At 42.4% G+C, this 26,483-nt stretch overlaps 4 protein-coding genes across 9 annotated transcripts in view; 2 read left to right on the top strand and 2 right to left on the bottom strand.

Annotated features, from left to right (window-relative positions):
- LOC126561246 (inositol 1,4,5-trisphosphate receptor) overlaps positions 1 to 26,483 on the bottom strand; it is a 437,037-nt gene that overhangs the window by 135,405 nt on the left and 275,149 nt on the right. The gene's annotated exons all lie outside the window — the stretch shown is intronic.
- LOC126561609 (protein wech) overlaps positions 1 to 26,483 on the top strand; it is a 374,746-nt gene that overhangs the window by 171,844 nt on the left and 176,419 nt on the right. The window lies entirely within an intron of this gene.
- LOC126563378 (programmed cell death 6-interacting protein) overlaps positions 1 to 26,483 on the bottom strand; it is a 292,351-nt gene that overhangs the window by 262,445 nt on the left and 3,423 nt on the right. The window lies entirely within an intron of this gene.
- LOC126561312 (unconventional myosin-Va) lies at positions 4,295 to 25,773 on the top strand. Of its 4 annotated transcripts, none has more exons than XM_050217382.1 (10): positions 4,295 to 4,385; positions 16,853 to 18,149; positions 18,215 to 18,753; positions 18,977 to 18,997; positions 19,857 to 19,970; positions 20,074 to 20,510; positions 20,583 to 21,550; positions 23,028 to 24,132; positions 24,815 to 25,451; positions 25,540 to 25,773. In XM_050217382.1, exons 1-10 carry the CDS (start codon positions 4,359 to 4,361, stop codon positions 25,771 to 25,773), a joined length of 5,379 nt encoding a protein of 1,792 aa, XP_050073339.1. In that variant the 5' UTR covers positions 4,295 to 4,358. The 4 variants fall into 4 exon arrangements, with proteins under 4 accessions (XP_050073339.1, XP_050073337.1, XP_050073336.1 ...); XM_050217380.1 differs by having other exon boundaries at positions 18,215 to 18,774; XM_050217379.1 differs by having other exon boundaries at positions 18,215 to 18,774; positions 20,583 to 21,763.

The raw sequence follows: 26,483 nt of genomic DNA, 5'->3' as shown, positions 1-26,483 counted from the left end.
TAAATTAAGGCAACGGCAGGTCAAGGGTTTCATCAAGGATGGAGAAGGAGAATAGAATGTGTTAAGAGGCACTATTTTAGCTAAAGTCTTGCAAACTCTTGTAATTGACAAAACAAGACAAACGCTTGCATCGCATATCGCACGCACTGAAGCGTCTGTGTCTGTGTGCTTGAAAGAGACTGTAATATTTAAAAAATGGCAACAATTTCTAACCGAAAAACAACTCTTTTTGATGAATATGCCTGTTTATTGGGCGCACAGATTATATGATTCGAATTGAATAATAGCTTAGATAGCTTGGAATTTATTTCACAACGTATACACGCACACAAATGCCCAACACATCCAACACATATCCTAGCGTTTTGACCCAGGCCGCACAAGTGCTTGGAGGGGAAGCTTGGCATTGGGGATATATTGGCGTAAAAGCAGCTTTGATATGAAGCGTATTTCTTCGACAAGTGTCTTTTAGAGACTCTTTCCGAAGTCTTTTGCTGAACCGGAAGCTAATCATTTTTTGAACACATTTTATAGGAAGCCATTTTCTCTTAAGCCAGCCAGCCTTGGGCAGGCTAGATAGTAAAAAAAAGGGTTCCGTTTTTTGTCATAGCTTTTTCTGCTTTTTGCAACATTTCTAATGATGAACTTTACTAAAAATATACCATGCGGCGGCGTTGTATGCTAAGAACCGGTAGAAAATGTTGTCGGCTAATGTAATCGAACAACTGCTCCCTCTCTCACTCTCTCTCTCTATCATCATGATAACTTTCTTAAGACAAACACACAAAACACCCAAAAACGAATGCTGGAAGAAACGCGAAGGGATCAAGGATTGTATCGCAACACAGGCAACACGCTCTCTGGAGTACGCTTAACTGTGCGCAGAACAGAAAAGTAAATATTTAAGGCGGGAAGTGCATGTTTAGTGTAAAGTTGTGTAATGGAGCTGTGAAGCAGAGCCGTGGCGCAGTAAGAAAAAGAGAGAGGGAGAGAGCGAGAGAGATACAAAATGAATCAAAATATACTAACGAACACAACATCTCCACACTGAAAAGAATATGTAATGATCAAAAAAGTATAAATATGTATATTCGTATAATATTGTGTACACGGGGCGGGAGGGTATAAAGTGTGGATGGCAAGCGTTGACATTCTTGAGGGGAAGGAAAGTCTTTTTTTCTTCTCTTGTTCATGGGGCAGAGAGATAGTAGCACTCAGACACAAGACAAGATGGGTCAGATGATGGAACAGAGGAAGATTTTTATCGTAAGTCAGACAGACGGCGCTTGAGCTGGGAGGAGGACCCCGAAAAAACCGCAGAAGTGGCTACATTTGCAGAGCAGATTCGATAATATCCTCAATATTGTATGGAAATCTACACACAATCTACACACATATTTATATACACAAACATATATACATATATTTTCGCGATGGGGAAGCGTGTGCTGCGTGACTGCCTAGAGATGATGATGATGATAATCCCATACATCCTATCCTGTTCCTGATGAGGAAGGAATTACGATCGAAATGTTTTTCATGGAAGCAGTCTACCAGAAACGAAAAATTGATACAAAAAAAAAACCCCTTTAGACGGATCGGGATTGAGCAACACGATATCATCAAGCTCTCTGTGTTGGATGTTTTTGGGCAAGGATATAAAGGGAACGGGAAATGGATCCTCTGAATGTAATGATGGCTGATGGAACAATAAAACCGATGGAAACTGTACGTTGTAATTAGGTTGTTGTGTTGAATTACTTTATGGGAAAATATTGGACCGTATTGGAATGTAACATTCGATCACGATTCGCGACCGTTGAAAAGGAACTAAATGAGCCTTACCCCTGTTTTATGCTCACCACGCCAAATCCTTTGGTTAAAAGACATTCATACCATCTTCTTTGGATCTAATACAACTTCTTGGACTGCTTACTGCCAGATTAATTGCTGTATGCTGGTTTTCTTCCTTGGTAGTTTTTTTTTACTTCAAAGTTGTTGCGCTTCAAAGTTCGGTAATTCTTTCTTGGTAGAAAGTCACTTCCTGCTAGCGATTGAACTGAGGAACAAGCAGGCCAAACCTTCGCGTGGCCTGGCCTGGTTCCGTCGCTAACAACCCTCATGTTTCATCTGATGCAATCCCTTTTCCCTTTGATTTTCATTTATCATTGTGTATTTGTGCCTTCATGAATGTAACCTTGTATCAACTTTTCATTCTTTCCCGCTTTTAGCTTTTAATATGTTTTTTCCTCTCTAAAATGATATAATAATATGTTAAGATTAGTGTAATTTTAAAGCATTAAAACGAAATCAAAAAGAAATTGTGAAATAAATAATAAATTCAATTACTGGCACTCCTTGACTTTATTTTACTCGTGTAGGGAGGTTTTTCGGACGGGATTCGATATATGGTCCTGCCCTGTAAAGACCACGTGGCTTGGTGTATGAAAGTATTTTTTTGCAAAACTAGTACATACTATTGATGAGTCTATTGCAAAAAAGTTGCACTAATTTTGTGCATGACTGTAGAAGCGTTTGAACTGTGAAAAGGCTTTTCCCGAGCTGCCACTTTGAATTTAAAGTTGACAGATGTAAACGGAAGTGTGTGTGCGTGAAGGGCTGCGTTAGCGATGAGCCTTCTAAAATGCAGGGCTGCTATGTCACGCGCCAATCAGTCCAGCGCAAGTATTTTGTGTAAATTTTGCTAAATTTCTTGAGATGGAAAGCTCTATTTAGTTGAAATTTTCATTTGCAAAAAAGCTTGTAAGAAATTAAGGTGCTTTACTCATAACTTTATATTTAACATCTACATCGCACGATCAAGCCCTGCAATCGCTCTCGTTCCACACGCACACTATCACACGGCAGTCGTACGCACACGAGCCCAACATACTGTCAATCTTATTATTTGTTATTCTTCCCACCTTGCAGTTCGATTCTGTGCTGACCTTACTCATACCTGTTTTGTTTGTTCTCTCTCAGGTCTCGTGGCGCGTAGACGTGTGCCGTGCGCGGTTCCGTTGACTGTTTCACTTGGAAGTTCTTAAGTAACACAAAACAATAGCCCCGTACACGCATACAGCTACGGCGGGGTAAATATGGGGTCAGTAAAGTGATAAAATTAAATTTGTGTTTTTTTTGTTCTCCGCAATGTATTCCAAATACGGGATTTAAAAAGCCATGCGGTGAGAAAGTAATTTATCTGAATGCCTCCCACCAGCTTCTTCTATCTACAAACAAAGAATCTGTCGGTGCATCGAGAGTGAAGAGTGAAGCGGTGAAAAAAAGTGTTTCTGTGTGGCTTGCTAGCCATAAATTCCAGCTGGCACCCTCTTGATGCCTTCGGTTCGCCCCCATCCGGAGCCTTCGTACTACATTCACTATCGATTTCAGTCAACCGTTGTGACCCAGTGAGAAAAACGCACGTGAAAAGTGCGGGAGCCCGATTTGTGTGTGTGTGTGTGTGTGTGTGCGCAAGAGCTTCGTTATACAGGTGTACCAAGTGTTGTGGCGCAAGAAGAAGAAATGTGAGGCTTCCCCGAACCTTCCGCACGCATTTATCGCAATTTTCGCACGACGTAAGCAGCAGCGCGCACAGGAATAGGCCAAGAGTCAGGCGCTCGATTTGGGCTGCGTGTTGTTGCTATCGTGGTTCTAGCGTAGTTTGGCCGTGAGATGAAATTGTGTGTGCTCTATCGTGTTGGCAAGCAGCAGTGAGCATTGAATACGAGTGCGTGTGAGTCGCGTCAGTGTGTTTTGCCTTTTCACGTGCAGTGTTTGCAATAATTGTCGCAATAATCCAGTCATCAAAGGTGGCTGTGTTGTCCATACTTATGTGACGCCAGACGATGGCATGGCAGTGGTTGTAAGCAAGGAGTTGTATGTGCGGGGTTGGGGTTCACCTAGAACAATTGACTAGCGAAATTGGACATTTTGTAACCGGATCGATTGCTTTGATGTGCTATTCTGATTACTACTGAAGTACAGATTTTGCATAGTTTTCTGGGTCCATTCTAAGAATTTGATGTTGCAAACAAACCGGGTTACACAAGGTCCAAATGCTAATTTCAATGGCGATCTGATCAATGCTGTAGGTCCTCCACCTGATGTATACACCTCCATCGGTTGCACCGCTAGAACCGCTCACAAATACTACAAAACATAGGTGATGGTGTGGTGTATTTTGGGCTCCAGAATTGAAACCTCGTTTCTTCCTTCCGGCAAAGTGCAAGAGCAAGTGAGAGAGAGAGAGAGAAAGAAAGAGAGCGAGTTAACGCGGGATAATCGTATGCAAAAAAAAAAAGCACGCGAAGAAGGCTAAACATAACCCCAAAACATAAGAACCAACAACTACCATCATGTCGTCGACGGAGTTGTACGTGAAGGTAAGTGTTGGAAGTAAGTCCTCCACGGCGAACAGCAGTTCAAGCGTGCTAGGCGTACTAGATGTACAATATTGCATTATTAACTATTAATTCCTCATTTGCTTGCCCGTGTTGGCAACCAACATGAGTGTATCAGTCCGCAAAGTGTGCGCTTGTACGGATTCTTCGTGCTTTTACAGAGTCCAACTCCGTGGTATCGGGTTCTTGGGCTGTGTTAGCGCTTAGTGTCGTGACTTCCAAGCAACATTTAGCTGCCAGAGCGCTTGGACACCATCACACATTTCTTCCATTGCATGCTTCGTTTCATGCTACGGTACAAAACGGAATCGTTCAATGACACATCCGGAAAACGGTGCTTTTTTTTTGAGTGTGTGGCCGAGACCGAACACGGCCCGGGGAAAGGTGGGGGAAAGTAGGGTTGACATGTCTCGCAGAACAGCAGAAGACCAAATCGGTTGGGTGGTAGGTTATGTGGACCAACGGTTGGAGAAAAGACTCGTGCTTTGTCTACCAGATCTTATTCGGCGATGGGTAATTGAGATGAGTCGGCGTGCAGTTCGGTAACTTTGGGAAGGAAAAGTATAAAAATAGTCTCTGCAAAGGGGTTCAATCATGCCTCATGATTGATGCAATGAAGCGAAGATCAATGACAAAAAATAGGTATCATTTGTAGGATTAGTCGGTATTATTAATGATCTACATTAATTTACCGGCCTCGACGCTGTTTTGTTCTAGCCCTTGTATGTCACTCAGATAACTCAGACCTGACCTGATTTCAGGTTGGGCTTAAAATTTCGGTACGGAAGAGCTTATCTTTAATATATTGATGTTGTCATGCCGGCCATCGAAATGACTTTCTAGACTACCGATACCACGTAGTTGGTTAGTCAGTCCTCAATACGGAGGGCCGGGTCCGGATGGGATTTGAACCCTGGTTCCGCCGTATAAAGACCGGCGCCGCTGTCGCCTACACCACCGAGCCGTCCCAATTCCAAATCATTCAACCCAATCCTGATGTAAAACAGCTTCAAAAAGACATGTTCTAGATCATCGTTATACCGCAGCTAAGGTATGAAACTCAATGAAAACACCAGAATTAAAGCAATTGCTTGTTCATTACTGACGAGTTCCGTTTGCTACTGTTGAGCCGTGAAACGCCTTCAGTAGATAAATGTTTTCTACATTCTATTCCATCACCCCAAATCGTCGAATGATTTGCTTCGTGTGAAAAATGATAACACCTTTAAAAAAAAACCAGGACGGCCCTTAACCTAGTTCTTCCACTATCAGCCACCCTGTTTCACGTACTCTGGTACTGATTCGATACTACAAACGTGTTAATGTTTCTTTCTGGAAGGAATGGGGTACAATTTCGGCCAAGCCAATCCTACCTTGGTCTGGGTCGAGTTTTTTTTTATAGTTCTTGCCGTTGAATTCTCTTTCCAAGTCATTTTTCAAGCCAAACCCCTTTTTTCGCCTATCTCTCTCACGGTCGTTAAACCGTTAAAATCGAAGCTAATTGGATGCTTCCCAAGAGAGTGGGAAGCATAGATTAGTGGAGTAAAAATTATCACCTGTGAAAGAATTGGCAATGAACTTACAGCAGCGTTAGTAGTGGAAAAGTACTTGAGTGACATTTTACCGAAGGCTCCACCGTGCCTAGAATGAGTAGTTTCTTTCACCTATTATGACACGCCGGTTTTATCAATCGAGTGTTTTGTGTTGTTTTTCAGGGCTGTTAGCGGTGACTAATCAATCGGCAGATAACATTCGTAGACAGAGCATTTGTAGCACAAATCGACAAGTAAATGTCTTGAAGTGGGAACGAATCGTTGCGCTTGCTTGTCGGGAAGGGAGACATTTGGGTTTGGAAGTGGCCTTAAGTTACATGGTTGCGTAATTAGTACAATCAATAGTTGTTTATTGCTGGTTAGTTGATGCAGTTTTTCATGTTTTTTTAAAATGTACTTAAAGTAGTATTGCTATTATGCCTTAAGTTATAGTTTAAAGTACTGATCATTTAGAATTTGGTCACTCTATCTTATGTATAGTAGAGCCGTCAGTGGTGCTATATGGAATTGTTTGACACCTATGAGAAGGTATTGGAGTAATCTTCCCTCTTATGGAGTGGTTTTGGCATGATCGTGCTTGTTTCAGTTAATATTAACGATGGAGCTGTAACGTAGACAATTAATTGTACACATCCACCTAGAAAATACAACTTGGTCTAGGAGAAAAATAGGAAAATTTCGTTAAAAACGCGTCTTCAGCTTTTGAATGTTTTCAAACGGTTTCGGAAACGTCAAAGCATCACTAGAAAGGTACATCAAAATCGTCTTTCAGGAAAAGTGGATCGTCAACTGAGCTGGAAGTTGTTGAGAACGTTACAGGCTAATTTTTTACTTTCGAATATTGCAAACAAATACGTTGGAGCAATAAGTACCATCAGAAGAATCGAATTGAGTGCAGACTACCGCCCTTTTCGTGCCTCAAAGCAACCAAACAGAACTCGGAAGCATAATAACATCGCCAAACCACGTGCTCCAAAAATTGTATGATCAGGTTCTAACGAGGTACGCGGGTTGCGTTCTTATGGATGACAAAACGTACATAAAAATAGATTTGAGGCAGGATTTTGGCCAAACAATTTATGTTGCCACAGCACGGGGCGATGTTCCCAACAAATATAAGTTCGATTTTGCTGACAAATTTGCCCAAAAACTCATAGCTTTTATAACAAATCAATCTATGGACTCGACAGTTTATAAAGATTAGTGCCTGGAAAAGTGTTTTTTGCTTTTCATTAAAGCTCATAAAGGCCCAATGAAACTCTGGCCAGATTTGCCAACTGCCCACCACGCATACTATTGGAAAAACAGCTCCTGAAGAGAATAAACCAGTTGTGCGGTATCAAAAGAAAGTTGCTTAAATTCATCCGTAATTAAACAAATTTATTTTTCTTGAATTTTGTGATAAAAGAACAATAAAAACCTTTCGTTTGATGTAGAAATTATATTTCTACGTTAAAAATCGCTCGTTTTGCAGCCCGTGATGAGTGGCCGAATTGTAAATGAATGACATTTAATGTAAATTTACCACAAAAAATTGGAAAAAAAAAATCAAAATCAATACATCAGTTTAAAACGGCTTTATTTAGTATTAATTGAATTTGTAAACAAACCCTTTCTTAAGACAATTAAATTTAGCCGACGAATGGCCTCACGATCTCCGTCCTCCCATCGGGATTTTGTAGCTTAATCCATTTCCGAATTGCTCGTGGGAAAGATCACTTAATAAATTGTAGATTTCCGCCGGTTCCGTGTCAAATGGCAATTGTAACCATTTTGCGTGAGGTGGTGCTTGTAACCCTTATCAAATCGTTCAACGCCCCAGCGTCCCCGTGTGCCAGAGGTACGGTTCCCAACGAACCCAGTCACCTATGGTGGTAAGAAAAGCAGGTCACTCCGGACGCTAGAATGTGAGAAGCATCGTGACCTATATACGGGCCCTTACCATTCGAAGGAACTATCTTCACGGTGTAACTGCAAGTTGAGGGTTGAAACGTGAATCTCCCAGTCTCAGCAAGTTTTTTTGTCCTCAACGAAGAACTTTGTTGCCAACGAGAGACTACGTCGGAAAGAGCAGACATAATGGAGGGCTCTCATGATCATCCCGTGTTTGGGTTGGTTCGAGTCTGGATGATCGCGATTCCACCTCCCCCAACATCGGTGGAAAGTGTACGCCCTGGGGGTCTGCAATATAACCCTTGCAGTCTAGTTGCTTTAGAAAGAGGAAGACTCTTTAGAAAATGCGATGTTTAGGAGATGGTTGGGAAGCTTTGAATAGCAAGACGTTTATGTGACGTGAACAGTACTGTGGGCTGCTGTGTGGGCTTGCCTTTGTTCCGGACAACGGTAGCCTCCCCGTTCAGACTGTCGCAATCACGTGCAGCAAACAGCCAGAGTCAGTCCGCAGTTGGTGGGAGGTGGAATAATGGATGAGAAGGAGAGGCACAGGTCAAATTGGTGGTTCGTGCCATGGATCGTGAAATGGTTCTGCAATCGTACGACGCTGTAGGTGTTGCCACTGCTGGATGCATCGACCATAACCTCACACTGTGGAGATTGCGGTTGCCGCGCTACCCTTTCGACCTGTCCTTGGCTTTGCTACGGTTGGACGAGGATGATTGCGGCAGATTGCATGATAATGCCGGGTGCCTCCGGTTTGAAGGTATGCAACCGATATACATCCTTTAGGCCGCATGATGATCGTTTCTTTGGGGTCGCAAAACAGTGCTTCGACAGTGTGTTGTCCATTTCTTGAGGCTTGGTTGGCTATTCGGTTTTGTTGCAAAACGTTGTTGTGCACGATTTAGCTGCGAAGTATCTTAAAGACTTCATCACGTTTACCTTTTTTTTTTGGCGGTGGTTGGGCGAACCGTAGAAGTGGTTGATTGGTAAATGTTTTTCCTCATAATGATAAGGGTTTTAATAAATTCATGTTGCTTAATAATTTTATTTTCTAAGACAGATTCCTTTGCAGTAAGTTTAAGTGGATTTTTTAAAATAACAAACAAAAAAACATTCATCCATTTAATCTTTTTTCCACATGAATTTTATTTTAAACGTCTGCAGTTTATTTTATTGACTTAATGGCCTTCTATAGGTCATACACTGGTCATCGAATGGCTTACTAGACTTGGGATTCTAATCCCGGTCCTGCCGTGTGAAGATCGGCGCCATTGTCGCTTCCAAGCAAGCTGTCGTTGCCCTAAAGAACCCACATAACAGAAGTAACCGTGGTAATGTGGTAGAAATCTCGAGTGTGGTAGACAATCTTGCCATTCCCACGGAGGACTTCCTATAGTAACGGAAAGGATGGATTTTGAAGCCGTACATCTCCTACCGTTAAAATCGCTGTGGTCCATCCTTTCTACTCTTTTTCTATCGTAGAAGACAAGCAATGATAAGGACACCCGATCATAACGTGTGACCTTCGAGAGAACTACATTAGCTGGGTTTCTTTATTTACGAGGGTCCAAGCATCCCCATCCGCAAGGTCTGGACAAAAAAAACCTCCCCGCGGCCAGCAGATTCAATGTGTTAGGGGTCCTCAATTTACGCTCCGCTTAAGGCATCGGAGGAGCTAAATCCGGCACTGAGGATACCCTCTGAGGATTTCCCCAAAGAGATGGGAATTACGATTTGATTCCATGGCTTTTCGCTTCCCGTAGATAGTTATTACATAGCATGGGCCGCATTCGCATTTTTGGCCACATGTGGTGGCACAATTAGGGTTAGGCGATCGAAAAACGTTACTGGAGGCGTTGCCTGAATGTTCGATGCGATAAAATGACACCAGACTTTAAGGGTTCTGCGTGAAAGTTCAATAGGTTCCTGACAGAGGTCCACACGGTTCTCCAGAGGTCTGGAGAAACAAGGAAAAGGCGACGAAGAGCTGTAACATTTGTTGTAGCAATAGTTTTTCAGATATATGGGCTTGGATGTGATAACAAAATGAAAGAAAACGGAAAGGGTTGTACATAATTTTTTTCTTTTATTTATAGAGGCTTTGAGTCTTAGAGACCACATTCGCCTCTCTACTGTATAAAAAAAGAAAGTTTAATCTAAAACAAAACAATCGTATATGTGGCTTAAGTATTATGGAAAACTATTAAACTATTAAACAATGGAAACTATAATGGCATATGGTATCGTATAAGTTTGAACTATTGCTTAAATTTATTTGTATAAATTACTGATGCGTAAAAATCTAAAGAGGAGGTTCTGCTTAAGTTTGTCGGGTGATAGGATTGTCGTTAAATCAGTTTCTAGTTGACAGGTGGCTCGGTGTGTCGTGTAACCATGGCAATCGGTGAGGATGTGGCAGACGGTGATGTCAACACCACAGAAGCTGCAGAATCGAGGACTGGATTTTTTTAGGAGGTAGGAGTATGTAAGGCGGGTATGACCTATACGAAGGCGGGAAAGGACTCTTTGGATGTGGCTGGATTCGGTATCTTCCCATGAAGAGGTGTTGTACTTGATAGAACGGAGTTTGTTGCTGGACTTGCTTGCTAGTGACGGAGCCGACCATCGTTAGCAAGTTGGTCGGCTTTCTCGTTTCCCTTGATTCCGGAATGACCCGGAATCCAACAGAAAACGATTGTCGGGGATGCAAGTATGGAGTCAAGGAGCTGGATGTGGGGGTCTTTGGAGTTGCCGTGTTCCAGGGCAGCCAGAACACTGGCACTGTCGATGAAGATGACGTTCGGTCGGTCAGTCTGTAGTCCTTCGTCGGCGGCTGGTTGAATTGCTATCGCTTCAGCGGAAAAGATGGAGGTGTGATTAGGAAGTTTGATGGCGCAGTTGTCCGTGGTGGTGTGGATCCCACAGCCGGATGAGTTCAGATAAACGGAGCCGTCTGTAAAGATATGATGGAAAAGTTTGTATTTAGTCTGAATTAAGTGAGTAAAGGTACTCTGGGCGATGTGGCTGCTTTTTCCGGTTCCCCGGAGAGAGCTTTTAAGTTCCCAGTTTATGGCAGGTGTACCAGGTGGTACCAGGGACGAATCCCCCGGCGAGTGGATTGGATGATCGATGGTAACTTTTGGTTTGTGAGTGTCTGTAGTTCTGCGTTCGCTCTGGTGATGAATGCATTTACGTCGAGTCCTTTCTCAAGGACTCAAGGAAAGTTTGAATAACCGGTCATGCACCGGTGAACTGTAGATGTATAGATTAATGATTCACATGTATAATCCTTAAAAATTATTCATATACTCACACCTCCATGACATCATTTTTCGCTCATAAACTGCTAATTTGTCAGCATTGCAATTATCTCATGATGCAAGTGATGGATTAATTGATTTAAGTCTCCTACTTCTTACACAAAAATTGCTTACATATTGTTCATCTTTACTACAAAATTGGATTCAATTAGTTTTGATTTGCTGTCCCACTTTAAGGGCAAACATGCAGGCGAAAATCGACAATTTTAATTAAGCTTCTAGCGAAGTGCGGTGCTGATGGAATGGCTATAAATAGGACATGCCTTTGCCCCGGGGGCTAATGGAATGAATTTGGCTTACAAATCTTATTCACTTACTTCTTTAATTTTTAAACAAACACCTTTCTTGCAAGTACACGTCCACTAAAATTACGTGTTTCTTCTCCATCTACCACCATTCTTATCGTATTGAAACCATATGCGACGGCTGACACCTGCTGCTGGTGCCCACCTTGTTCGGCGTATCGCGGTTTTTATCTGCAATACACATACGAGAGATGAGTAAACCTGAACATCTGACGTAACGCTCATACACGGTTATCAGCAGCGAGTAAACAGCGTACCACAGTACAACGACGCATGCCACTCGATGGCGTGGCCGTTTTCGGAGGATGGAGGAAGGCTGAATGCTGTCGTCGTGGCATTGAATTGCTTTTTCGACGTGCATTTCAGCATTCCACCCTTGCGTTGTGGAGAGTAGAAGGGGAGGTCATAGTGTAGGAGATTATTGGCAAGTAAAAACAAGGGGAAAGTAAAACGGGCATGGAGAATGTCGGTTTCGTTTCCTTTTTTGTATATTTTATAATCAACGAAAGCAAGGTTGAGTGGCGATTTTTTTTTATGGGACGTATTTTCCCTGCCCAATCGCGCAAGTCTTTTTCGAATTGAAGTTATTATCGTGAAACATGAAAATTTTATTGTATAATTTACCCCACCCCTTTGAAGATTCACCCTGACTGTGCTTCCAAGACAAGACTCCCAACCGGCAAAGGAGGAGGGTCATGGTTCATCATTAATGGATAGCCATGAACTTGACATTGGGCACGGAGAGGAAACGAAATGGAACGTCCACCGGAACCGTTCCCATTACACTCAACGCTGGCACAAATCGATACGTGGAAGAGTGTTTTATCCTGCAAGGATACTATCTCGTGGCCAGCTGTTCGTGAGCAAGAGCGAGTTGTGTGAGAATGTTGATGTTTTGGTTGCGCGTGAGAGAAACGCTGCACGGGAAAGTGATGCATTTGGGAATGCCATCAGACTGCAAGGCGCTGGCGCAAGGTTTTTCATCTGGGAGAATCACACGCTACCATATGGTTTTGATTGCAGCCAGCCAACCAATTATCCAGCCATAGCACGGAGTTTTCTAGCTAATATATCAGGACAAAACATTCTTTTATTTTAGTTTTTAATTAAATTCAATCAGAGATTTATTATGATATGGTATTCAGGTTGTTTCTTTAGCAATTTGGAACGTTTATTCGGTATAGGAAAATAATCAAAAGTGTGCATGTTTTCTACACAAGTGTACATGTGTACATTGTAAAGCCTGGTTAATTTGGAAATTAAGGACTTAGAATAAAACGTAAGTTTGCACAAAATTTATTATAAAAAAATATGAAAAAATCATTGTTTTACGAAGTTATTATCGTGCTTCACGTTTCACGCTTGTTCATCAACCTGCGCACAGCTGCTTTAGTCACTATTTTGGCCAGTAAATTTTGGTAAAATAAACTTGCATTATGAAACCATTCTTGTGACAGACAAGTTTCGTTAAGCATTTTTGTTTCGTTAAATCTTCAAAATCAATCTGTGTTGTTGAGAAGATATTTTGTGTAGTAGCTGATATTTACGATATCAAAATGATTTTTTCAACTCATGTGAGCGATGATAGCAGTATTGATGATGAAAGAACGGAAGATCTTACCAAACAACGTCGACTGCCTCGTAGTATGTTTGTTCTTTTGGAACTTGAAGCTTGAGTTTAACCTGTGAAACTTTTGTGTAAAACCTTTTTGATATGTTCTTGAGGTTGTTCTTTTCAGATTTAAGAAAAATTTTCGTGTATCGAAGGAAATTTTCCTAGATAATCTTAATGAGATTGACCCAAAGTGTCTGCCTGGAAGGGCAAAAGTGTTTAAATAATTTGGAATAAACATTGCCGCCCAAAAGCATTTCATTAGAAATGGAACCAAATGAGCAGCAAGATGCCTGGCGATATTTCTCTCGTTATGGCATCCCTGGCTTTCTGAATAAAAACACTAAAATTTTGATGGGAACTGCACAAGAAAACGAACTCGAAATACACACAGGAAGCAGTGAGTTTCTCGCCTTTCCGTTTCGAATAGCTGACGGAAAACAGTTTGACAAATACTAGTCTCCGTTTGTGTTAGAGAATACAAATTCTTGGCAGCGTACTTGTAAATTCGCCTTTCGTTAAGTTTTTTTTCCAACAGACAACACAAACGGATGTCATAATTCGAATCATCCGTGTTTGACAACTTGTCTTGACAATATGTATGTGATAATCAGGCCTATTATCTTAACAGGTTGGCTGATAAGTCCCCGGTCTAACAAAGAAAAACACATTTTTTTTGTCAAAATTCGTTTTTATTATTCAACATAGTTCCCTTCAAGAGCGATACAACGATTATAACGACCTTCCAATTTTTTGATACCATTTTGGTAGTGCTCCTTCGGTTTTGCCTCAAAATAGGCCTCAGTTTCGGCGACCACCTCTTCATTGCAGCCACATTTTATCCCTGCGAGCATCCTTTTGAGGTCTGAGAACAAGAAAAAGTCGCTGGGGGCCAGATCTGGAGAATACGGTGGGTGGGGAAGCAATTCGAAGCCCAATTCATGAATTTTTGCCATCGTTCTCAATGACTTGTGGCACGGTGCGTTGTCTTGGTGGAACAACGCTTTTTTCTTCTTCGTTCTTTTTTCGTTCGTCAAGCAACCAAAAGTTGCTGACAAAAGACGTTCTATCTCACAAACTAATTGACATACAGACGTCAAATTTTGACACGAATCATTTGAAGGTTGGTGCTATATAAAAATAATATGCATTTAATACTAGCGGCGCCATCTATGTGTTAGACCGGGGACTTATCAGCCACCCTGTTAATTTCCAATTATCTCTATTGGACGAAATTACGGGTTTTGGTATGAATTTTGCTCCAGTCTCTTTGTACCATTGTAGCACGTTCTTGCTATGACGGCAGCTGGATGAAGCTCTGACCAAAGCATGACTGGATCCTTATGAGACCTTATAAATTTGCAAATTCTTTTGTAAAAACACTCCTTCCCATATGAATCCGAATTTATGATCCTTCACTTAAGTGTTCACTTGCTCGGAAACACTTAAACCCTTCTCGGAGTCGGATTCGTCCTACAGTGGAACAATCAGCGTTAAAATAGTTGGGCCAATCATAGTTCGAGCTGTCTTGATTTTCCGAACGACTCTTTATCGCAGTTGACGATTGAAGGTTCCACTCCGACGCTTAGTTTGCACCTTATGGACAGTTGGCTGAGTCTCCTTATAGTTTTTAATCACTCACGCATCAGTCATTTTAGATCAACTTAACAGTTTCGCCAGCTCTCTAGTTGACGTCGTCCTTTTGCATGCCCTCCTGCCACTAAATTCCGTGGAAATTTGACAACCTGTAGAGTTAACTTATCTCAACAATTTTTTCATTTTTGGTACTGGAAGCACCCTCTTTCATTACGACAAAGTGCCCCATTTCTAAATTAACCAAACCTTACCTTATTTGCCCTGAATTTCAACAATAATATACTTAAATAAACGGAGAGGTCCTTTGGTAGAAGCGACATCGGCGTCGGTTTTCACACGGTAGGACCGGGGTTCAAAACCCATCCGGACCGTCCCCCCGTAGTGAGGACTGACTATCCAACTACGTGGTATCGGCAGTCTAGAAAGCCATTTGATGGCCAGCATGACCTTAGAGGTAGGTCGTTAAACCAAGAAGACCAAGTAGTGCCTTGGTTAACGTAATAATTCTAATGATTTTTTTTCAGATAATATTTTTACGAATCAAATTACATTGTTTTCTTTAATAAATGTTTAATTTCAGATAAAATATTCTATCATTGTCTAGAATCTTGTGATCTTTATCCGGTCGTATAGACATAAGTGTCGAAAAATGATTTGTTGACATTTTCTCTATTTCATCAATACTTCCTTGATTTTGACCATGCAATTATTTAGATGGATTCCCCTCTTCAAAGTGATCTGTTGCATTAAATGTTTGGACTCTTTTAAATTAGGTCACTGGTTGTTGTAATCTATAATTTGTGCAAATCTTTCTAACAGCGTACTAATATACCTGGAGATAATTGATCATCTTGAAGTGAATTGATACAATTTTGGACACCCGAATAAGAACGAAATTGCATGTCAATCATGTGTTGTTGCTCGTAGCAAATAGGAATCGCAGGAAGTAATGTCATGGGGAATATAATGCTTTAGCAATGTTCTATATTTAATTATTCATTTTCAATTGTAAGTTTTGATTTGATGAATAATTTTCTAAACTCATAACCTTTATCTTTCCTCATAAAGAAAAAAAATTATAGCGTCTCGAACTGATGATCATGATTCATATCAGCGGAAGTAATGTAATGGAGGAACCACTAGCTACTATTTGTCTTGAACTGAACTTTACTGATTTAAAATTATCAACATATTTTGTATTGTAGTAACAAACAAAACTCTGTAATCTGAAATGTAATGAAATGTAAAGCTCTGTAATGATCATTGCTCTGTCACTTTGCATTTGCATTACTCTTGAGTGCTTTCGGGCACAGCTTAAGGGCTACTTATTTATTGATTCACAAACAAAAAATGTGCCTGTGCCTGAAGTCAACCTGAAGACAACGCGATAGACTTCTCCTTAGGAGACGTAATCCATACCATATTACTGTGTATGTTTACCATAGCGCACACACACTTTTCCTGCCTATATTATTGTCATCGTTTGTTGAAATTCAATCCTCCGTACCGTGATGTCGAAAAAGCTACGCCTGGAATTAGTGCGTTTGCCTAGGATTGGAGACTTAACGCGAGTCACTAGAAAGAAGCATTTGTAATCGGAGCTTCAAAGTAGCATTTGCACAGCTCACCGAATCCAAACCCCGCTACCCGGTAAAGTAGTTTGCTATGGTCAAGGGATAGGGTAATTACATAGCCTACGGTTCTTTCTGTGGGGCGAGCGAGCCAGAAGAAGATGGAGTAGAGAAACGAGCTTCGTATGTTGACGCTATGATATATTTGCCGGGTTCTGGTTATGGCGTGAGACGTGACAAATTCTTTGCCTGCTTTGGATGGTGTTTTCGAAAAATTCCGAAACAACGTATAGGTCGTTAGATGGCTATGTCCCTGGACTTGTTTTCTGTGCCCTGGATGGCAGTGGAGCATGGCAAACAAGGGAGTTTAGCGAACCGAAGGGCACATCACACAGCAACGGATCAATGATTTTCAGCTTCATGCTGATTAAGCTCAGGAAAAGTTATATGTGATGGGTAAGGTGTTTCTAGAAGTTTGCTCCGTTGCAAGAAGCTAAATGGAATTTCTAAAATATTGTTAATCGACGATGAGTCTTATTCCGTACCGTATTTCTCTTTTTTTCTTTCTTAACTTTATTTTTGTCTTGTTTTAGGATGCTCGTGTGTGGATTCCACATCCGGAAACAGTTTGGGAAGGTGCGGTGGTAGCCGTAGACTATAAACAGGACGACAAACAGCTCAAGCTAGTCACCGATCGTGGAGTAGAGCACACGGTACAGCTTCAAAGTGCAGCCGATCTTCCTCCCCTACGAAACCCGGCCATCCTGATCGGACAGAATGATCTCACCGCACTGTCCTACCTGCACGAGCCGGATGTGCTGTACAATCTGGAGGTACGGTTCTGTGACCGGCAGGCCATCTACACGTACTGTGGCATCGTTCTGGTTGCCATTAACCCTTACTCAGAGCTACCGCTGTATGGAGCCGATCTTATACGAGCCTACCGGGGACACGCGATGGGTGAACTGGAGCCACACATCTTCGCCGTATCCGAGGAAGCATACGCTAAGCTAGAGCGTGAAAAGTGTGACATCAGCATCATCGTGAGCGGTGAATCGGGTGCCGGTAAAACGGTTTCCGCCAAATATGCGATGCGATACTTTGCCGCCGTCGGTGGCAGCGAATCGGAAACGCAGATCGAGAAAAAGGTTCTCGCCAGCAGTCCCATCATGGAAGCGATCGGTAATGCAAAAACGACCCGGAACGACAACAGTTCCCGGTTCGGAAAGTTCACGAAGCTACTGTTTCTAAACAACCACTCGATGGCACTGAGCGGTGGTACGATGCAGACGTATCTGTTGGAGAAATCACGCGTCGTGTTTCAAGCGCCGGGCGAACGGAATTATCACATCTTCTATCAGCTGTGCGCGGGACGTGATCAATGGCCCGAGCTGATGCTGGATCATCAGGATAAGTTTCACTTTTTGAACCAGGGAGAATCGCCCAACATCAATAAGCTGTCGGATAAGGATCAGTTTGAGGATACACTCACGGCGCTCAAAACGCTCGGGTTTGATGATGGCGAGATTGGGGATATAATGAAGGTGATCGCCTCGGTACTGCACCTCGGTAACGTGGTGTTCAACCACAGACAGAAGAGTCAATCGCAGGAAGTGGACAGCGAGGCGTGTTCGATTGCTAGTAATGATCTACACCTAAACGTTGCCTGTGACATACTGCAGCTGGATCGGGCTGAGTTGCGAAAGTGGCTCGTAACGAGACAGATCGAGTCGATGAACGATAGTGTGCTGATTCCGATGAACAAACAGACGGCCGAAGCTACGCGCGATGCACTGGCCAAGCACATCTATGCGGAATTGTTTCAGCATATCGTGCAGAAGATAAACCGAAATTTAGCTGGTGGCAAGAAGCAGAACTGCTGCTTCATAGGTAAGAATCTGTTATTATAGGAAACGGAGCGCAGAAACCTAATTACTTTCTCGTTCTTTTTACAGGCGTTCTCGACATCTACGGCTTTGAAACGTTCGATATTAACTCGTTCGAGCAGTTCTGCATTAATTACGCCAACGAGAAGCTACAGCAACAGTTTAATCAGCACGTGTTCAAGCTGGAACAGGAACAGTACCTGCGGGAAGGTATCGAGTGGAAGATGATCGACTTCTATGACAACCAACCGTGCATTGATCTGATCGAGTCGAAGCTTGGTATTTTGGATCTGCTAGATGAGGAGTGCCGAATGCCACGGGGCAGTGACGAGTCGTGGGTTGGCAAGTTGATGGAAAAGTGCAGCAAGTATAAACATTTTGATCGGCCCCGGTTCGGTACGAGTGCGTTCCTGATCAAACACTTTTCCGATACGGTGCAGTACGAATCGCGTGGCTTTTTGGAGAAGAACCGTGATACCGTGTCTCGGGAGCTTGTTAGCGTACTAAAAGCGTCCGGGATGCGACTGTGCCAGCGTTTGATGCTCGCGCAGGAGGAAGGTCATTCGGAAGCGGACGCCAAGTCACAGGCCGCCGGTGTTAAGATTATGGTTAGTGCGGCAAGAAGTCAGGTACGTGGATTAGAATTCGGAACAAAAATGTTTGATTGTTTTTGGTTGTTTTGGTTTTTTTTTCGTTTCATGCTTATCATTCATTTCACGCTTTATGTTACTGTTTCGTCGTAATATTGAAATGCGGTGTCTCATACTCTAATGCGCTATTTCCCGCTTGTTTTGTGGCGTCTCTACTCGTATTTGATCCCGTTTGCTGCAGTCGTCGGAGAAGAAGAAAAAGGTTAGTTGTTTCATCGTGTCATACATGCTTGTGTTCTGTAAAATAGTAGTGACTTTTGTGCGTTTTCAGGCGATTGTGGAGGTTTTGTACAATTAGTCATTTAGGAAGGGACGTAGAATGTATTAATATGTTTTTTATCATCATTTCTCTATATTCTCAAAGATTGAACATTTAATGGAGTTTGTTCTACGTATTTCACTGTCAAATCATTTTATAAAAAACAAATTGAAATAAATTAATGCTAAAAATATATTTACCAAAATCAAAAACTAAAAACTGCATAAAATTCTGTAACATTCATACGTTAACAAACAAATTTAAGGAACTCAGGAAATAGAGATATGTGAATTTCAGTAGTTTTTTGACAAAAAGTTGTGTGTGAACAGAACCAAAAGTATTGCTAGAGAATGTTGGAGTAATATTTCCTCTAAATCGTTTGATGATTGATCGATTTGTTGTTTAATTTTAAGCCAGATAATTATATTCTGCTGACAATACGGCACTGGACCGTAATAATAAATTGTAAATAATTATATTCTGTACCATCCAGACATTTTACGTTATGTCCAAAGTACAAACAAGAGAAGGAAATAGAAATATAATTTCATGTGTTTGTTTTACATAATTTAAGACTATAAAGTTTGTTTACTGCTATTATAATGAACACATTAATGGTTCATGTGTGATATTGTATCTTTGATTTATCAAATAGTTTGTAGAGTTGAAGTTTGATTGTAATTTAAAAATAATACTGTGAAATAGTATACGAGTGATAAATTTTAATCTACAAATGCTTGCTTATGTAACATTATGTGAACTTTTGTTATTCATTTTTAATTCCTGGCCCATGGTCTCATAGCCAATGACACAGAAACAGCAAAGGAAAACGGTCGGATCTCAATTTCGCGAGAGTTTAACTCAGCTGATAACCACGCTACACAACACGACGCCTCACTACGTGCGCTGTATCAAGGTACGTAGTATGCTTTACCCAGCAAATTTACACAACGGTTCTACCTCGTCGCCATGTACACTTTTCAATATGTGTTCTCTCTTTTTCGTCTTCATTCGGCCAGCCAAACGATGACAAGGCACCGTTCAAATGGGAAGCACCGAAAATCGTACAACAGCTGCGCGCTTGTGGGGTGCTGGAAACGGTACGAATATCCGCCGCCGGTTTCCCATCGCGCTGGAAGTATGAGGACTTTTACGAACGCTACCGGTTACTCTGCAAACGAATGCAGATCGTCGACTGGCACGTGAAGGCAACTTGTACAAACATTGTGCGCAACTGGCTGCACGATCCGGATAAGTATCGGCTGGGCAACACACAGCTCTTCTTCCGTGCTGGACAGGTCGCTTACTTGGAGCAGGTTCGTAGCGATACGAGAAAGAAGCACATCATCGTGGTACAATCGCTGATTCGGCGTTTCATCTGCCGGAGACGGTATCTGAGGCTGAAGCAAACCGCGCTTGGATTGCAGCGGCACGCTCGTGGCATGTTGGCAAGAAAGTATGTAAAACGCAATTTCGTGTCAATTTTATTTAATTGTCTAATAAAATATTTTTTCTTTTTTTTTTTTAGACGCGCTGATAATCTCCGGAAGAATCGTGCCGCCATCAAAATTCAACGCTACACACGCGGTTGGTTGCAGCGCAAAAAGTACGTACAGATACGTAAGGCCGTTTTGGGTCTGCAAACGCGTGCCCGTGGCTACATGGCACGGCGCAAGTTTCACGAAGTGTTGGACAACTATAAAGCCACCCAGATTCAGCGTTTCTGTCGCGGATATCTGGCCCGTCGTCGATACCGGGCTCGTTTGGCGAACATTATTAAATGTCAGGCCGCCATACGACGGTTCCTGGCGCGGCGTGCTTTCAAGAAGCTAAAGGCAGAGGCACGCACCGTAGCTCACATTCAGAAAATGTACAAGGGTCTCGAGAACAAGATCATTGAGCTGCAGCAACGACATGACGTACTGTCGAAGGAAAATGCCGGCCTGAAAAAGCAAAACTTAGAGGTGGTGGAGATGCGCCAAAAGCTCGAAGGCATGAAACGGTTGGAGAACGAATTGAAACTATTACAGCTACAGTTGATACAAAAAGACGCGAAGCTAATACTCTCGATAAAACAGTTAGAAGGCGAACGAGACGAAAAGATGCAACTGCTGGAAGAGAAACAGCGCGAAGAGGAAGATCGTCAGCGGGAACGGGAAGCGTTTGAGCAGGAGCTGGCTAAAGTTCGACGCGAGGTAACAGAGATCAGTGCCGTCACGCAGATCGAGCGTGCCCGGTTGGTGTCGCAGGCAGACACCGAAGAGATACACGCCGCCTACCAGCGCACGGTGAAGGATAAAGATGCGCTGGAAAATGAAAACGTGGCCCTGCGGCAAGAAGTTCGTCGGCTGCAGCGCGTTATGGCGGATTCGCATGAGCTGAAAACTCATTCACGTTCCGTCAGCAATGCGTCCAGCACGAACGAAGAAGACTATGGGTACACATCCGGACGGAACACGCTCGACATACGGCGGGCATCGCCCCATCCGTACGAAGGTGATGTCGGTAGTAGCCTCGCAAGTGTCGCTAATGGCGGGAGCCTTGTTCGGGGGGCTCAGCGCAGCGGCAGTGGTTCTGTTAGTAGTAATTATAGCGTTAGTAGTACAATTGTCGCTAGTCATGGTGAGCGGAAGGATGAGAAAAAGCATCCTTTCGTTGATTACGAACGGGTGTATCGAACACCGCCCGATTCAATCGGTATGCTGAAAGGTGAGAATGATGTAGAGATGTGGGATAGAAAAGGAACAACGGCTCTATATGTCGGGTTGTACTTAACCACTACTAATGAACTACTAATGTTTTTTTCTAGGATCTTCTGGTTTTAGTATGAAACTTGTCATTTTTTCCAGATTTTGGGACAATGTTTTTCACCTCTTGCATAAATTGGGAAAAGAAATACAGTTGACAATCAATGGTTAATTTTAATATTCTGAAATTCATTTTCGAAAGTATTAACGATGATTCTCCGATGGCCAAAGCTTCCGAGATGGTCTATATTCGGCAGGACCGGATATCGAATTCCGTTCGGAATTCGTTCCGTTCCTTGCACGCTGAACGCAAGCCACGGACGAAATGAAATTAAGGAAAGCTGTAAATGGCAATCCAAGTCCTTTCGATGCTTTAGAGTCATGGAAAGTGAAGAAGAAGATGTTTCGAATTGAATTTATAAAATAATCCCTTAAACCATGTAATGTTACACTAAACTTAATAGTTAGTGCTGATCCGGTCTCCGGAGTGAAACTCTGAAAATAATTATTACCATTAACCTGACACACTAACGGTAATTTGTATAAAAACAAAATAAATTACTAATACCGGCAAAATAACTAGTAGGGCAACTGTTCAAAACTCATTTTGGTTTTAAAACTCCGGTAAATAAGGCTGCCGCAAATAGGTGCATGGTAAATAATGCATTTTTGAAAGCTCAATCCTGTGCGACTTTTTGTTTTTCTTGTCTGATTTAGGAGGGATTTTCAAGATACTTGGAGACAAAAATGTGCAAGAAAAAAAATTAATTAACTACTTTTAATTGCAAAATTGAGCTTGGTTAAAGTCGAAAAGTGTGATAAATTTCAAATACCAAAATCAGTTCATGCATTTTTACAAATATTTGACAATACGGCACTGGACCGTAATAATCAAATGTAAATAGTTTTTACAAATATTTCATAACATTTGGTTTGATACTCTAAACCAAGTATAAAGAAACATTCTTGGAATCTAATTCCAGTTTCTACCAAAATAATTGATATTCATAAGATATGTTGGCTGAACGGCTGCATTAGACTGCCGAAAACTGGTACATTTGCCGTATATTAATCGAGGGCCAAATTGGTACATTACTCTACGGCTTCTATTAACCTTACTAGCAACCTATTGACTAACATATCTTGTTTTTACTAACGCTATCAATTGTACTAACACACAAAGCAATACAATCAAACAAGCTAACTCATTTCCTTGCTTCTTTTAGAACCGTCGGATTCGACTGTAGGAGAATCACCGGAAAAAGACCAAACGGCCATCATATTACGCATGCGAAAACTATTCGAGGAAGAAAAGTCCAAGAGCGATCAACTGCGTAAAGAGCTAGCCCGGCTAAAGAAATCTTCCACCTTCAGCACGGAAGACTCAATCCGTGCATCAGAGCTGGAGGTCGAGAATGAGAAGTTACGGCAAGATTATAATCTACTCCGCAACAGCATCAAGCGTGGCGTAGAATCGCGCGAAATGGACGCACAATACGGTGCGCTGCAAGAGGAACTGAAGCGCCGCCGTGAAGAGTGTATCTCACTGAAGGCTGTGCTAGCCCAGCAGAGTCAATCGTTGCGTTCCCTCGGCCAAACAGTAAACGGTGAAACTAGTCTCCGAATACACGACGAAGGTGAACTAATGGAAGCGTTCCAGGCGCAAAAATTAGTCAACCGACAGCTCGAATCGGAGCTGCGTGCTATAACGGATGCGAACAACGAAACGCTGGTGGAAAACAATCGCATTATCGATGGACTAAAGTCAGAAAACGGCGAGCTGCAGACGATCTTACAGCAACGGGTAGAGCAGACCGGGGACGAGGCTGATCTGGAGACGCTGCGTCAAAACGAACAGTATCTGCGGCATGAGCTGAAGAAATCGACCGCAGCGTATGTGGAGCTACAGGAACAGTTGAATGAGTTGCTGGCCAAGAACAACGAGCTGTTGAAGAAGAACAACATCTTGTCGAATCGATTGCGAGATCATGGTTTGAACGATTCCATTCTGATGAACGAAGAGTTCCACAGTATGGTGGCAGTTGCGAAGAAGCAAACGCAATCGTTCCAGGGCATTCTTAAGTACCAGCAGAAGGATGAAAGTAAGATTTTGCAACGGTTAGTAACGGATCTGCAGCCTCGAGTGGCGGTGACACTTGCTCCGAGTTTACCGGCGTACGTAGTGTTTATGTGTGTCCGGTACACGGATCTAGTCAATACGGATCAGCTGATAAAGTCGTTGTTGACGTGCTTCGTGCAGATGCTGAAGCGTCGCTACCGTGGAGCGAACTCGGTGGAAGTGCGAGTCATGTGGCTGGCAAATACGCTCACGTAAGTATATGCTCTACATGTGTAAATAATGTCTGTCGCTAAAAGTTGTGATACTCTAGTTATTATTCGTTGAATCAACGCGTCATTGTACTTATGGGTACGTATGCGCCGTTTTGTGTCTTGTTTCGTGAAGCGTTCTATGTTGTTGATGGCATAAAGGTACTATCCACGAAGTTTTCGAAACCTGCGGTACGATACCAGCATTCAAGGACGGTTTGAGCAGTGGCAATAGTAGCGGACAAAGCGCATCGATATATTTTTTTATGACGATTAATGGTAATCCGTCAGAACCGTGTTTTGATGGCGTTTGATGTCTCGTTTGATGATTCGTTTTGATGTCGTATAGAACGTTATACGCAACGTATTTAACGTCATCAAATAAACAACAAGCCATGAGTAGTTTCCGGAGTCGTTGCAGCAAGTATTGTATTTAGTATCTCTTTGCTTCAGTTCACCTACCTAGATACTTAGTTTATTTTTTACCAGTCCCATTGGTTGAGGCATCTTCATAGAGTCTTACCTCTAGGATCTCATCCCCAATCTTCGGTGAGCTTGAAGCATTTTTCTTCACTTCGAATTAAGGAAATTTTGCTTCATTTGTGCCCTCGCGTTTATCTTACCGTCTTGACAGTTAATCAGCCATGTATCTAATTGATTGTTTTTCGCCACGCTTTCCATACAGCCTGCACAACCTAATGAAGCAGTTTGGTGGTTACGAAGAATACAAAAAATTCAACACCGACGTACAGAACGCGCAGCAACTGAAAAACTTCGATTTGGCCGAGTACCGTCAGGTTATCCACGAAACGATCGTGTCGATGTACAGCGTACTGATACGGCAGATACAGAATAGCCTGAAGCCGTACATTGTGCCCGCCATTTTGCATCACGACGAAACGGCACGAGGCAAGAGTCGTCGTACGATGTCACTTGACATCTCACCGGAGCAGGGCCGTTCCGAACCGGAACTGCTCGTACAGCAGCTTGACTGTCTGTACAATCATTTGAGCAGCTTCGGGCTGGAAGGATGCTACATTGAGCAGATCTTTACGCAGTTGATGTACTACATCTGTGCCGTGTCGGTGAACAATTTGATGTTGCGCGGCGATCTCTGCATGTGGAAGACGGGCATGAAGCTGCGGTACAATATGGGCTGTCTGGAGGGATGGGTGCGCACGATGAAGATGGCCCCGGATGTGATGAAACCGTTCCTGCCGCTTAACCAGATCTCATCCATACTGCAGGCGCGTAAAACGGAGGAGGACGTTCATACACTGCTCGAGCTGAGTACGGCACTGTCGACGGCGCAGGTTTTGAAGGTAAGTTTGTTTTAAATGACCATTATAAAGATTTAAATCCATTAAGTGGTAAACAAAAAAATGTTTCTATGCCTTTTTTTCTTCACAGATTATTAAATCCTACAAGACGGATGATTGTGAAAATCAGATCAAGCCGGCATTCATAGAGAAGCTGACACAGCAGTTAAATCTTCGCTCGGAACAGCGTGAGTCTGACACGTATATGATGGCCGAGGAGATGGTTAGCCCGCTGATGGTAGTGTTCAAGTACAGTGAAGTGAATCTGGAGGAGATTGACATACCGCCCGAGCTGAATCTGGACGGATTGGTTACCAAGATCTAGATTATTACTTAATTCGTTAAACCTATTCCTACTATGCTGTTAGAGAACGTTCCATCGGGGGTGAAATTTAACTGAGACTCATGGTTTTTGCTACATTAAGTTAAGATTGTTATACTATCGGAATAGTGCCTGGAAGCTTAAAAGAGGCGCCATTTGTTATTTGAAAGTCGTTGCTTCTCATTCGGTGTGACTGAAAGATTCGTTAAGCTTGTACGCTGATGCAGAGGAACAAGAAATTACCTGAACGAAAGTGCAATTGGAGTATTTTTCCACGTTCGAAACAATCAATCATTTCTCTCGTACTGATCGTTAGATGTTTGTAAGTTTTTTGTTAAGTTTAACAAACTGTCGAATACAGCAGATGCGTTATATGTGGCATTCAGCATGGTAGCAGTGCTAGACTGAAGATGAAGGGACTGTTTGCGAAACGTGTGTGCCTAAACGTTGATCGTAAACGATTGCGATTGACGAACGATTGACCAGAAAGGAAAACATTTTTTATTTAGTTTCTATCGATTAGAGCGTCAGTTTCTGTTTTCGCGCCCCGTTGTGTGATTTGTTGACCAATCGACGGGGGGAAAGCAAGTAAAACAAAGGAGAGTAAACTCGGTAAAATCTGCAAAAGCATTTCAAATAACTTAACACACACATACACACTTGCATTTGTAAAGTGAGCAAGTAAGCGAAACAACACACAGTGTTTTCGATAT

This window comes from Anopheles maculipalpis, chromosome 3RL (genome assembly GCF_943734695.1).
Source record: "Anopheles maculipalpis chromosome 3RL, idAnoMacuDA_375_x, whole genome shotgun sequence".
Taxonomy (NCBI): Eukaryota; Metazoa; Arthropoda; class Insecta; order Diptera; family Culicidae; genus Anopheles; species Anopheles maculipalpis.
The sequence above is the reverse complement of the archived record's forward strand: the minus strand, read 5'-3'. Positions and strand labels throughout refer to the sequence as shown.

Coding starts and splice junctions, on each gene's coding strand:
- LOC126561312 (XM_050217379.1), top strand. CDS start 4,359: ATGTCGTCGACGGAGTTGTACGTGAAG. Junction 18,775..18,976: donor TTAGTGCGGCAAGAAGTCAG/GTACGTGGATTA, acceptor CGTTTGCTGCAG/TCGTCGGAGAAGAAGAAAAA. Junction 20,511..20,582: donor CGTGGCATGTTGGCAAGAAA/GTATGTAAAACG, acceptor TTTTTTTTTTAG/ACGCGCTGATAATCTCCGGA.